Here is a 13,407-nt window from a genome sequence, read left to right as displayed (position 1 = left end):
GGCTGTATAATTTCCCAGAGGTTTAATGCTTTGTTGCAAGTTTTTGTACTTGAAAATTCCTCTGTTCGAAAGTTAAACAAATACTAAAGGAAAAAGTATTATAAAACAGTATAATGTTCTGTCTGTAATTCATATCTTTGATGTTGTAAGTGTTAAGGGACCAAAAAAGAAAATTTTTATTCATTATATATTTTTTAAACTAATCAGTCGATTAATCAGTTGCCAGAATTTTTTTCTGCCAAATATTGGAATCAGCATTGGCCTCAAAAAATCCATATCGGTTGGGCCCTACTAAACAGCACATTGGCCCTCTCGGTGGGAAATTTGAATACAAAAAAAAGAAAAAACCCAAGTTGGAACAGCCGACAAACATACAGTAATATGGACACTCTGCAGGAAGGAGTTTTCTTTTCACCGAAACACTTCCAGTTCAAAGTACCACATGTGAAGCGTGCGTTAATCAGGCATTTGAACATGAATCTTTAAAAGTGTTAAGTATATTCTCTACTTTCCTGAGTGTTTGCGCATGCAAAATGAAATGTGAATAATTAAATTAAAATAAATTACATTTAATCATGATTAATCGAAATTAATCCACAGTAAGCCTGTAATTAATCTGATTAAACATTTTAAATTTTTGACAGCACTACTTTTTAACAGTGGTTTGGTGGTTAGCACTGTCGTCTTGCGGCTAGAAGATCCCTGGTTTGCATCTCAGCCTGGGCCTGGGATCTTTCTGCATGGAATCTGCATGTTCTCCTTGTGCTGTGTGGGTTTTCTCCAGGTTCTCCGTCTTCCTCCCATAGTCCAAAAACATGCTCAGGTTAATTGGTGATTCTAAACTGTCCGTAGGTGTGAATGTAATTGTGACTGTTTGTCTCCATATTCAGCCCTGTGATAAGGGCTAAGTCAGATGCGACCCTAATGAGGATTAAGCGATGCATTGATAATGTAAGGGTCCATAATTGGTGGATCCCTGTTATAAACTGACTTTCGCAAAGTGAGCTGTCACAGAAACTTGAATTTCCACTGGAAAGTACAAGACTGAAGCACATGCCCATCTGTTTTTCTGAGCAAAATTATACAGGTAGCAGAGTGTCTGTGATGTCATTTTAAGAAAATTACTGTTACGACAATATTTTGACAGATTTTTTTGTTGGTCAATGATCTTCCTCTTCTATCTTTGTGAAGTCTTCCAATCAAATTTTTAGTTTCTCTGGCATTTCTTTTTCATGTGAAGCCATGGTGCAGGAATGGAGATAGACACACTGGATAGATCCAAAACTGAGAACGTTCTGGTGTTTACAGGTAATTTTTATAACCATGTCCATGCAGTTAGGCTGACTGGAAGTCACAGCTGTACTAAAATTTGTTAAAGTTATCACATGATTTCTAAAGAGATGAACAGACTGCTAACGAGGGCCAGTTCTCTCCTGGACTACTCCCTGAACTCCATAGAGGAGGTGAGTGAGAGCAGGATGTTAGTCAAGCTCACATCCATCATGGACAATCCTTCTCACCCACTGCATATGACTGTGGGGGCTTTAAGCAGCTGCTTTAGCAAAAGACTGAGACATCCACTCTGCAAGAAGAAGCACTATCGCAAGTCATTCATTCCATCTGCTATTAGACTGTACAACATCAGCAACACTGGCTGATGTTTACATAAACCAGACCTATATCATATCATCAGCATCATCATAAAATAATAATAAAATTTACACAGCAAATGTTTGCACTTTTACATTTACATTTTTACATTTACATTGCTTTTGTCTACAGTATGTCAGTACTGTTTTTATTAATTTTCAACCTTGTACATATTATACATATTACTATTAGTATTATAGACATATGTTTATTGCTGCTGTAAAAATGTTGTTGCTGTAACAATGTGAATTTTGCCTGGCGTGAGGAGCAATAAAGGGTTATTTTATATTAACTTGTGTGTCATTGATTAGAGGTGCATTCCCTTTGTTGTTTAAAGTTCCTATTTTGGGGTTCTGTACTCTGTTTTTCAACTTTGAAATAATACAGTTATTATGAGGCAAAACAATTTTAAACTACTTCATATTTAAGCAACATTGCACAAGGATGTACTCACCTCTACTGCATGTTGTAATTAGAAAAAAGATTTCAGCAGAATAACTAGTTCAGTACTTGACTGATGATTGCACTTAACATAACATTCAGCTTTGAATGATATGATTTCAGAATGCTGGACTGCTGTGTTAAGACTGCTGCACAATCAAAATGAATGCACTTTCAGAGATTTTTAATTCACAGAAAATCCCATAATGATATCCTTAAATTATATTTAAATTCAGAATAAGCCTTAATTTCGGCTTTTTTGCAAGGTGACAATAACACACAGCAGCTTTGGAACAGTTTCTGTGATGTTTTTATCCTGGGAGTGTTCAACATCCTTCAAAGTGCAGGGTTTACTTTCTCTTCTCAGTGAAAGTCTACCAACTTTCACTGGCCCACAGAGGCCATGTGGAAAACACTACATCCGAATAATACAGCACAGTGCGCTTAACTGTGGGTGAGATGCAGTAGAGACCTAGTCAGAAGCTCCTAAAATAGCCCGAGAACTGCACGTTTGCACCTCTGACCTTTCAAGCTTGTACCTTCAGTGAAGTGAACAGAGGAAACGGGAAGCTCAAGGTACATGGAAGTCCGTGATCACAGGCTTCACAAACACAAGCCCCTGATCAACAGAAACAATCGGGCGTGTCACACTGAATGAGATCATGCAAAGCAAGAAGTCAGACCTGATCTCTTTGACCGGGCTTTGAATTCCAGGAGTTTCCAGCCGACATCTGCCAGGCTCGCCATGTTACACACCGTCAAAATAACAAGAAATGTAAAGGGTTTCCAGCGTCTTACTTCAAAATAAAACAGCAAAGCGCCCCTAAGTCATCGTCATGAAGAACGTTAAAAAATGCTGGGGTGGTCTTTTACTAAATAAATTACTCCAATTTGAGCAGCGCTTGATTTTAACCCGATAATCATTGAGATACTAATTTTTTTCATGATTTATTCACTCATTTTTTCTCAGTTTAAAGCATTTATTCTGAAGGAGTGCTTCCGTTTGTACGAGTTGATTGCAAGCTATCTTCTTTACTTGAACTGAACAGTCAACTGTCAAACTACCCGGTATCACGACACTGGCGTAAAATAGGGAACTTAAATATTGCATCGTTTATTCTTATTTCAAAACGTTAGTTTCACTTGTTTCAAATAGTATATAAAATATCAGAGCAGGTGTCTTAAATAAATATCGGCAATTAATCAATAAGCTGTTGTTTGTTGGAAAGAAGCTGCCGTTTCTTCCTGCCGTAAAGCAGTGTGCCGTATTGCGGTTGGTTGTTGTGAGGAGCTGACCTGGCAGAAGGATGTGGATATTTAACTTTTATTCTCTGGCGTTTTTGTCAGTCTTTTTGGGACAGTATAACACATTTGCCCTTCAGGATGTAACGACCGACCTTTTCGGTTCTGCAAACTATGGGATGGTGGCAGCGTTTGGGGATTTTAACTCGGATAAACAGACCGACATCTTCGTTATCAGAGAACGTATGTTACGCCTTCAGTACTTGCAATTGTGTCGTGTTAGCTAGTTACCTGACGATACAAATTATATGGAATGTCTTAAAAATGTGTGATATTAAGAATGAGTTTACCAATGAAATTAAATTACTGCGTCGCTTTGCTTATACAACGTGTCTAAGGTATGGTTCCATGTTTATAAATGCTCTCGTTGGTTTCTTGGATTTTTACGTATAATGTATGAATTTAATGCAAGTACACTGAGCACATTACAGTATTACTGAGATTCGAATCTTGTATTTTTTTCAGTTCTGCATATGTTGCATATATTGCTATTCATCAGAGAGAATTTTTCATGTACTCTTTACTGGAGGAGTTGTGTTGCTCTATTTTTCTCTTTAAAATATCACAAAGGTACTCTATTGGATTCAGACTGAGAGTATAGTTTTTACTTTGGTAAAAACGCTGATGTGATTTTGGCAGTGTGCTTTGGATTGTTGTCATGCTGGAATGTTGCTCTTCTTCAAAGCTTATGCAAACTGGCAGTCATCTTTTCAGCCAGCATTTTGGGAATTTTCATGGTTTTCAATGGTGCCATCCATAATGTCAACCCCCCTTGCACTTTTTGCTCTCGTGCAGCTTCATATCACCACATCCCCGCCTCTGTGTTTCACTGTTGGAACTATGCAATCACTGTGATAGTCCTGATCTAGTTCTCACCAACTTACAGTTAGTTACTCAATTTTGTTTTAGTGATTGATTTTGTTTCATTTTTTTGTAATTTGTGGCACAGTAATCACAGATGCATTCATTTTGCTGCATTGACTTTCTACTTTGGAACCTTTATTTTCAGTGTTGTATTTCCTAAGTAGCTGTTTTGGATCATCCATCCATCAACCTCATTAGGGTCGGGGGGTTGCTGGAGCTTTATCCCACTTATACTTTACTTGTGGTAAAGACAGGGGAGACCCTGGACAGGTCACCAGCCTGTCGCAGGGCTACATATACAGAAAAACAATCACACTCGCACTCACACCTACAGGCAGTTTAGAATAATCAAATAACCTCAGCACGTTTTTGGACCGTGGAAAGAAGCTGGAGTACCCGGAGAAAACCCATGCACGCACAGGGAGAACATGCAATCTCCATGCAGAAAGATCCCGGGAAGGCCGGGATGTGAACCAGGAATCTTCTAGCTGCAAGGCAAAAGTGCTATACACCACTCCACTGTGCAGCCTCTGTTTTTGATCATACACAAATTAAAATATCCTGTTTGTAAACTCAGAAATTAAGCAATTATTAAGAGGTGATACAATTTTGAGTCATTTGGCATTTAAGTGATATGGTACAAGGGTGTACTCACCTCTGTTTTATACTGTTTAATATTGTATGGTCTGAACCTTAATATTTAAATTAGCTAAGTGAATTTGTATTATAAATACTATTGTAGGGCTTTAACCTTAATATTTAAATTTTATCGTAAATTTGTAATATTAATATTGTTACTCTAGTGGAACGTGACATCTCCTGTTTTAAATGTTTAAATAAATAACAATGGCTTGATCTAATTTAACTTTGCTTTATCGCTTTGAAAACTACAGGAAGATGGACTTTTCGTAGAGTAGATATTCTGACTTGTGATAGCACCCAGGCAAAATAGAGGTGTAACTGAAAACATTAAATTCCATTGAATGTTCTCGTTAGTTGTTCCAGTGAGCTGCTATGCATCAAACCAGAACTTTCTGTCAGTAAAATACAGTCATCATTGATTTCATTGAATACACTGGTGCCTTTCTGCTATGACAACTCAAAATGTCTGCCCCGAATTAGATTTGCTGTGGAAAGTAAATTCAGTTTAATTAATATGGACATCGATGTGGTCTACTTACTGTTTCAGAGTCTGAAGTGGTGATATTCTTGGCTGATTCAAAATCCCCTTACTTCAAGCCGAAAGTAAACATCAGTAAGCACATTTTTCCAAGGTAAATATGTGACTTTCAGTGCTGTATTTATTTGTTTTCATATTTCAGTTCATATGTTATATGTGATGTGTCCTGATTTTCTTTCTTAAGCACATCAGAACTGAGCAGGTGACTCATGTTTCAGGGTTATGTTTACTCTGTGGGAGGGAATATTAAATACATTTTAACACAGAGTAAAAATTCAAAGCACCATCGCTCTCTTTTCTCCTGTTTCAGCAACACCGTCGTCACCAGTGTGGTTCCTGGAGATTATGATGGAGACTCTCAGATGGACGTCCTTATTACAGCTCAGATCAACTCCAAGAGCGAAACTATTTTTGTCTTCTGGGGGAACAACCAGACATTAGGTACAGCTCTAACATTGAATAGCTGCAAAATGTGTGGAGGCAAATAAGCACTTGAAGAGTGATTGGGTAGGGCTGCAACAACGAATTGATAATAATCGATTATTAAAAGCATTGGCAACGAATTTCATTATGGATTCATGCGTCACTTGCCATGTCGCGGAGCCGTCTATTTCACCTGCAGAGCTTTGTCAATGCTGGTTGACTGAAACTTAAAAAAAAAAAAAAAACTCCACCTGCAGAACGAGTTGAACAGAGTGAGGTGGAGGCAGAGCGGAGGTGGTATTATCAAAGGAAGAGTAAATTTAACAAATGCAACATGACTGACAATCTGAAGTCCTCATAAATGTGGGAGCATTTCACGCTTCACAAAACAAAAACATGCCGCTTGTCCAGTACATGCGATTTTCCCGCATGGGAACGCTCGGTTGCACGCATCTGAAAATCGCACGGATGGCGGAAGGTCACTAGCGGACTACTACGTGGTTACATGACAGCGTTTTCAGCTTGACAGTTCGACAGCCAAGTCGAATAAACACAGTGGCTCGGCCGCAAACTTTCTCTTTCATTTCAAGAACACTTAAGCGAAAAGTATTTCTGAAAGCATTTGAGGCGAAAAATAATCTGTGCAGCAGCTGAATCTCTCCTTGTTTTAGTTCACCGACGGCTAGTTTAGATGTTTGCAGACAGTAGAAGTCGAGTCTACTTTATGCCTGCTTCGGGTAAACACACCGGATCGCAGCTGGAAGCATGCCACTTTCACCATTTCACCGCTTGTCCTTTAAAGACTTTTAGGAGTTAATAATTGCTGCTAAACAACCTGCCACTTTGGAGATGCTCTGACCCAGTCATCTAGCCATGACAGTTTGGCCCTTGTCACAGTCATTGAAACCCTCGAGCACTAACTGTTCATTTATTGCTGAATCTGTCCCAGCCCTTGACAGTTGCCATTGTAACAGGATAATCAATGTTTATTCACTTTGCCTGTCAGTGGTTTACATGTTGTGGCAAATAATCTAAAACAACTAAGTAGAAACTCATCAGTCAGGGTTGTAAAATTTGTTATGTAGCCATTTTTAAAAGGACAGTTATAAAAAACATAACCTTTGCTTGATTTTTTTTTTTGCTTTATCTGAATATTTCAACTTTTTTTAAATTGCTGTTGACAATTGCTGTTGATTTTGACAGTGCAGTCAAATGAATTCTACTTAGCCTGATTTGACAGTTCTGCTAATTCTTTGTACTCATGATTTCTCAGAGCCTTTTGACTCTGTTCATTTTGTGCAGATATGGATGGGTGGCTCAAGCTGAACAAGACTTTCTCAGATCAGCCTCTTGTTATGGAGTAAGTATCAATTTAAATGGCGTTTGTGTGACTTCTGCTTTGGATATTTTGCATATGAAACTGAGCTTTGAATAAACAATGTGCCATATATTTAGCTTTGCTACATTTGTAACACTTAAAATGTATTATTTATTTCATATCAAAGCGTGTGTATGAATTAGATTTTTACTTTTGTATATGCCTTCTTTAATAATATTCTAGTGTAATCTCGTGTATACTGATATTGCCAGTTTACTCGGTAAACTTATGCAGTAGAATGATATTTTATTTCACATTCTCAGCACTTTATTTGTGAAAAATGATATGGAGAACATCAGAATCTTTTTTGTTACAATGTGGCCAATGCATTTATATTTGCTTTTGCATGACATTGTTAAGAATGCAAATAACACACTCAGCCCAGCAGTCAATTATACAAGTATTTGATATCAATGAAAAATATATCTCAACAGTTTCAATGGAGACATGATTCCAGATGTTTTCGGAGTTACCAACCCACCCTTCACTGAAGTCTGTTATCTCACGAACAGGTAATGGAACCATCTCCAAACTTACGAGCAGTTTCTCATGTTTTTTTTTTTTTGTTTGTTTGTTTTAAAGCTAAACTTTTTCAAACATGGACCTTTTAAATCCTCCTGGAGCCTGACAGGTTTTCTTCCCTTTAGGATTGTAGTGTGGAAGAATGCACTGAGTTCAGCTCAGCACATCCGCATGCGCATCCCTCACTCTAATGCTTTCATTGACCTCAACAAGGACTTCACTGCTGGTGAGTCAGTCATGTTTAAGCAATGCCTAACCATGAGAAACAAATGTAAAATGGCTTGTATTTTCTTTTTTTTTTTATGAGCACAAAAAATACTTTTCTGGGAAGCTGTGCTCAACACCACATATACTCATACACAGCACCGTCAGATCTTTCAGCGATGCATATTAGAAAACTGTTTCAAAGCCTTGGGACAGGTTTGACTTTGACCTAACATTTCACTTTTTTAACATAGGCTAAGAGGTCATGTCAAATACTAAAGACCAAAGAGGATGTTTATGTTGTCAGTAAGAAGAGGATGCAGAGGATAGGGATAGATGGAAGCAGGTGATTCACTGTGACAACACCTGAACCCCTTCAGGTGTTGTCACAGTGAAAGGATAAGAAGAAGTTAGAAGAAAAGTTCATTGAAGTTAATTATAAGTTCAGTGCTGGAGAGAATTCAAAGTTCTATCATAATGCGATATTTGTGTAGTGACAATCTGATATTGTGGTGGTATAATGCAATGAAAAATGTTGAGTGTAATGGTACACACACAAAATTTATGTTACATTCCAATGAACCCCAGGATGTGACAGATCGTTTGTTCTCCTGCCAGTGTTGTGCCAAGTTGTGCCTGCCTGCCGAGGTCTGGATGCAGGTCACCAGAGCGGTGCCCGCAGGCACAACTTGGCACAACTCCTGTTGTGCGCGCTTCATGGCTAATGCTAGCAACAACGAGAAGAAGCTTGAGCTGGAAGATGCTCCGGCGTTATTAAAATCACCCGTTTGGGATCACTATGGTTTCCCAGAGAAGTACGAAAAAGTAGAAAAACAAGTGGACAAGACGAAAGCTGTATGCCAACACTGTGAAGCAGTCCTCAACTATGCATCCAGCAACACGTTAAACTTAGACACACATTTGAAAAAGCACCATCTTAGCGTAACTATCCCCACTGCCAAGAAAAAACAGCAAACTGTACAAACGATGCTTTCAACATCATTTCATCAAATCCTGCCTAGCAATTCAGAACGGGCTAAAGCAATAACCAAGTCCATTGGGGTTTTCATAGCAGCAGATCTACGGCCGTACTCCGTTACTGGGAACTGAGGTTTTAAACTTATGATGAAGGTCAGCTTACATTAACTTTACGTTATTGCTGTGCTCTTTGCTATAGATAAGTGACTACATTGTGTATTTTTTTAGCCTACTAGTATATCTATGCTAGTAAACAAGAGCCTAACTCCTTGGTATTGTTTTTTAAAAAAGCAATTACATTACAATATATTTCCTATTTTAGGCGATAGAGCCCCGTTAATGAAGTTCCTTCTCATCCGCACTTCAGCCAGAAAGTCACACCAGCTCTTTATATCAGCATTTTTTTTTTCCATTTTCCCCCCTAACTGAGAACTGAATCGAACCGAACCAAACCATGACTTCCAGACTGAAGTACGTACCGAACTGTGATATGAATAAAGTGATTCTATTCTATTCTATTTATATATACACACACACATACTGTTGGAATTAAGGCACTGGAATGTTGCTTATATGCTGTCACTAAGAAAAGTCTCTGAGGTGTCTACTACCATACTACCAGGTATGAAATAAATAAAATAACAATTGTTCATTTAAACAGGAAAATTTGTGAATAAACATTAAAGCCAACAGTGCAATTTAAGCTTTAAAAAATTGCACTGCCTTTAGTTTTTCTTTGTGAACACTAGGGGTGGGAATCACAGGGTACCTCACGATACAATGCGCGATACATGGCTCACGATACCGATATATCACGAAACTGCGATATATCGATATATTGCGGGACAATCACATAACGATACATCACAATATCTGTAAGTGAAAATACAAAATGCATGTAGAAAGATTAAGTTGAGTACTTTTTTATTTACTGCAAAAAAAAATGCATTTAGAATAGAATAGAATAGAATCACTTTATTCATCCCCGAAGGGAAATTCAGTTGTCAGGGTTCTTATCTGGGCCATTCCAGGTGAAATGACCAGATATTCCTTGGGGGTGTTGCTGCACCATTTTCAAATTAGTCCTAAATTGGCATGCCATTAGATAGTCACAAAAGTACTTTCTATGCAAAATTGTAGGGCTGTAGCTCCAATAGTTTCTGAGTTGTGGGGGTCTGAAATTTTCAGAATTTGGGCTATAAAAAGCCTCGCCAGCGTTTTTTGCATCTTTAAGTGGTTATTTCTCAGCCTCTAGACATACCAGAGACCTGTAAGTTGGTAAACAAGGCCTCTGCATGTAGCTAGTGCCCCACAAACATCCCCAGGTGTTTCCCTACACTCTGCAGGCCGTGGGGGCTTGCTAAAAATGCTAAAAATTAAGAGACACCTACTCGCGAGTGGAGTTTGGGACCTTAAAAGTACTAGAAATACTGCACAGAAGTGTTCTAACACCCCTGGGTTCCATTCTACACAAACTTGTGTGATAACTTACCAAACTGGAGCTTTCTCGGTACCTCAGTTTGGAAAATATGAGCTCCCAAAGTTAGACGAGATTTTAAATTGGCTATTTTGGGGGGCAAAAATCTCAGTGTGGGACAGGTACCAGAGACCCCAAATTTTTCTACAAGACAGTTCTATCTGTTATCTCTCACTGTACAAAAAAGCAGCAAGGTTATATTTGTAGTTACTGAGATATTCTTACTCAAAATGGCATGGGTGATGTCAAAATCGTTTTTTGCTTTTCAGTACTTTAAATAGGAATACAAGTATGAGCAGTCATTCCAATGGTAGTATTATGTATGTTTTGTTATTTTTGAAATATTAGTTGTTAAAGGTGACTACCTTTAAAAAGTGTAATGGTATAACTTAGGTATACCTAAGTTATAACTTAGGTATAGGTTCTTTTGCTTGTAACATGACATTGTAAAATTAAATTTAACATGTTTAATCCCGGGCTGCTCAATGGCGTAGTGGTTAGCACTTTCGCCTTGCAGCAAGAAGATCCCTGGTTCGAATCCCGGGGTGGGCCTGGGATCTTTCTGCATGGAGTTTGCATGTTCTCCCTGAGCATGTGTGGGTTTTCTCCGGGTACTCCGGCTTCCTCCCACAGTCCAAAAATATGCTGAGGTTAATTGAGTACTCTAAATTGCCCGTAGGTGTGAATGCGAGTGTGATTGTTCGTCTGTGTATGTAGCCCTGCGACAGACTGGCGACCTGTCCTGGGTGTCCCCTGCCTTCGCCCAAGTCAGCTGGGATGGGCTCCAGCACCCCCCGCGACCCTGGTGAGGATAGAGTGGTGTATAGAGGATGGATGGATGTTTAATCCCACTGCACTGATACTGTAAAATTCAACATTATTGTTGTATTTTTAAATTAATCAACCATAAACTACTACAGAGCTCCCTGAATTCAAGTAAGTACATGTAATTTGTATGTGTAAGTTATAATTACATGTATGCATTGCAAATGGGTGTCAACATGTCATGATATCTACAGGTATGGCTCTAAACTAGACCTTGTGACACAAAAAGGGCGTTGTACTTTTTTGCTTTTCAGTACTTTAAATTGGGATACAAGTATTAGTAATCATTCCAATAGTAGTATTATGTATGTTTTGTTCTTTTTGAAATGTTAGTTGTTAAAGGTGACTACTTTCAAAAAGTGTAATGACATGTTGACACCCATTTGCAATGCATACATGTAATTATAACTTACACATACAAATTACATGTACTTACTTGAATTCAGGGAGCTCTGTACTAGTTTATGGTTGATTAATTTAAAAAAATACAACAATAATGTTGAATTTTTACAGTATCAGTGCAGTGGGATTAAACATGTTAAATTTAATTGTACAATGCCATGTTACAAGCAAAAGAACCTATACCTAAGTTATAACTTAGGTATACCTAAGTTATACCATTACACTTTTTGAAGGTATTCACCTTTAACAACTAATATTTCAAAAATAACAAAACATACATAATAATACCATTGGAATGACTACTAATACTGGTATCCCAATTTAAAGTACTGAAAAGCAAAAATGATTTTGGCATTACCCATGCCATTTTGAGTAAGAATATCTCAGTAACTACAAATATAACCTTACTGCTTTTTTGTACAGTGATAGACGACAGATGGAACTGTCTTGTAGAAAAATTTGGGGTCTCTGGTACCTGTCCCACACTGAGATTTTTGCCCCCCAAAATAGCCAATTAAAAATCTCGTCGAACTTTGGGAGCTCATATTTTCCAAACTGAGGTACCGAGAAAGCTCCAGTTTGGTAAGTTATCACACAAGTTTGTGTAGAATGGAACCCAGGGGTGTTAGAACACTTCTGTGCAGTATTTCTAGTACTTTAAAGGTCCCAAACTCCACTCGCGAGTAGGTGTCTCTTAATTTTTTAGCATTTTTAGCAACCCCCACGGCCTGCAGAGTGTAGGGAAAAACCTGGGGATGTTTGTGGGGCACTAGCTACATGCAGATGCTATGTTAACCAACTTACAGCTTTCTGGTATGTCTAGAGGCTGAGAAATAACCACTTAAAGATGCAAAAAACGCTGGCGAGGCTTTTTATAGCCCAAATTCTGAAAATTTCAGACCCCCACAACTCAGAAACTATTTGAGCTACAGGCCTACAATTTTACATAGAAAGTACTTTTGTGACTATCTAATGGCATACAAATTTAGGACTAATTTGAAAATGGTGCGGCAACCACCATCTGGTGAAACCACACGGAATGACCCATCTGTTTAATTTTGAAGTGAATAGCCTGACTGCTGATGGTATGAAAGATTTTCTAAGTCTTTCTGTCCTGCAGCGCTGGGATAGGAGCCGTCCACTGATGTTACGTTGTTCATTGAGGCAGATGTGAAGTGGATGATCCATGTTTGTAAGAATGGCCTCCATCTTGCTCAGTGCCCGTCTCTCCACCTCATCCTCCAATGTGTTCATTGTGATTCCAACCACAGAGCCAGCTTTTTTAATCAGTTTGTTCAGACGCCTTGCATCCTTGTTTTTTATACTGCCTCCCCAGCAGACTGCAGCATAAAACAGGACACCTGCTACCACAGACTGATAAAACATCTGCAGCATCTTACTGCAGATGTCTAGTGATCGAAGTATTCTGAGGCAATAAAGTCGGCTCTGGCCCTTTTTGTAGATGAAGTCTACGTTTGTAGACCAGTCCAACTTCTTATCAAGGTGGACACCTAAATATTTATATGATGTCACCATCTCGATGTCCACGCCACAAGTGTTCACTGGCTGAAGAGGGGGTTTGGATCTGCCGAAATCGATGATCATTTCCTTTGTCTTTGAGGCGTTGAGTAGCAGGCAGTTTTTTGACTCCAGTCACTGAAGGCACTTATCAGATCTCTGTATTCAGCTTCATGTCCATTTCTGATACATGTCACGATAGCAGTGTCATCAGAGTATTTCTGAATGTGGCAGGACTCAGTG

At 38.6% G+C, this 13,407-nt stretch overlaps 2 protein-coding genes across 3 annotated transcripts in view; one reads left to right on the top strand and one right to left on the bottom strand.

Moving 5' to 3' along the window:
* The window catches only part of phkb (phosphorylase kinase, beta), a 348,185-nt gene extending 345,287 nt beyond the window's left edge, over window positions 1-2,898 (bottom strand). The window contains exon 1 of one of the 2 annotated variants that reach the window (XM_051955810.1): window positions 2,775-2,898. In XM_051955810.1, coding sequence (XP_051811770.1) covers window positions 2,775-2,838 — 64 coding nt within the window. In that variant the 5' untranslated portion in view covers window positions 2,839-2,898. The remainder of the gene's footprint in view (window positions 1-2,774) is intronic. The other variant, XM_051955811.1, reaches the window with a different exon arrangement.
* Window positions 2,899-3,342: 444 nt separating this feature from the next.
* The window catches only part of itfg1 (integrin alpha FG-GAP repeat containing 1), a 352,137-nt gene continuing 342,072 nt past the window's right edge, over window positions 3,343-13,407 (top strand). The window contains exons 1-6 of the mRNA XM_051955816.1: window positions 3,343-3,576; window positions 5,447-5,531; window positions 5,748-5,878; window positions 7,163-7,220; window positions 7,673-7,750; window positions 7,886-7,986. Coding sequence (XP_051811776.1) covers window positions 3,399-3,576; window positions 5,447-5,531; window positions 5,748-5,878; window positions 7,163-7,220; window positions 7,673-7,750; window positions 7,886-7,986 — 631 coding nt within the window. The 5' untranslated portion in view covers window positions 3,343-3,398. The remainder of the gene's footprint in view (window positions 3,577-5,446; window positions 5,532-5,747; window positions 5,879-7,162; window positions 7,221-7,672; window positions 7,751-7,885; window positions 7,987-13,407) is intronic.

Source organism: Acanthochromis polyacanthus, chromosome 11, assembly GCF_021347895.1.
Source record: "Acanthochromis polyacanthus isolate Apoly-LR-REF ecotype Palm Island chromosome 11, KAUST_Apoly_ChrSc, whole genome shotgun sequence".
NCBI lineage: Eukaryota > Metazoa > Chordata > Actinopteri > Pomacentridae > Acanthochromis > Acanthochromis polyacanthus.
Note: the sequence above shows the minus strand (reverse complement) of the source record. Positions and strands in the feature narration are given on the sequence as shown.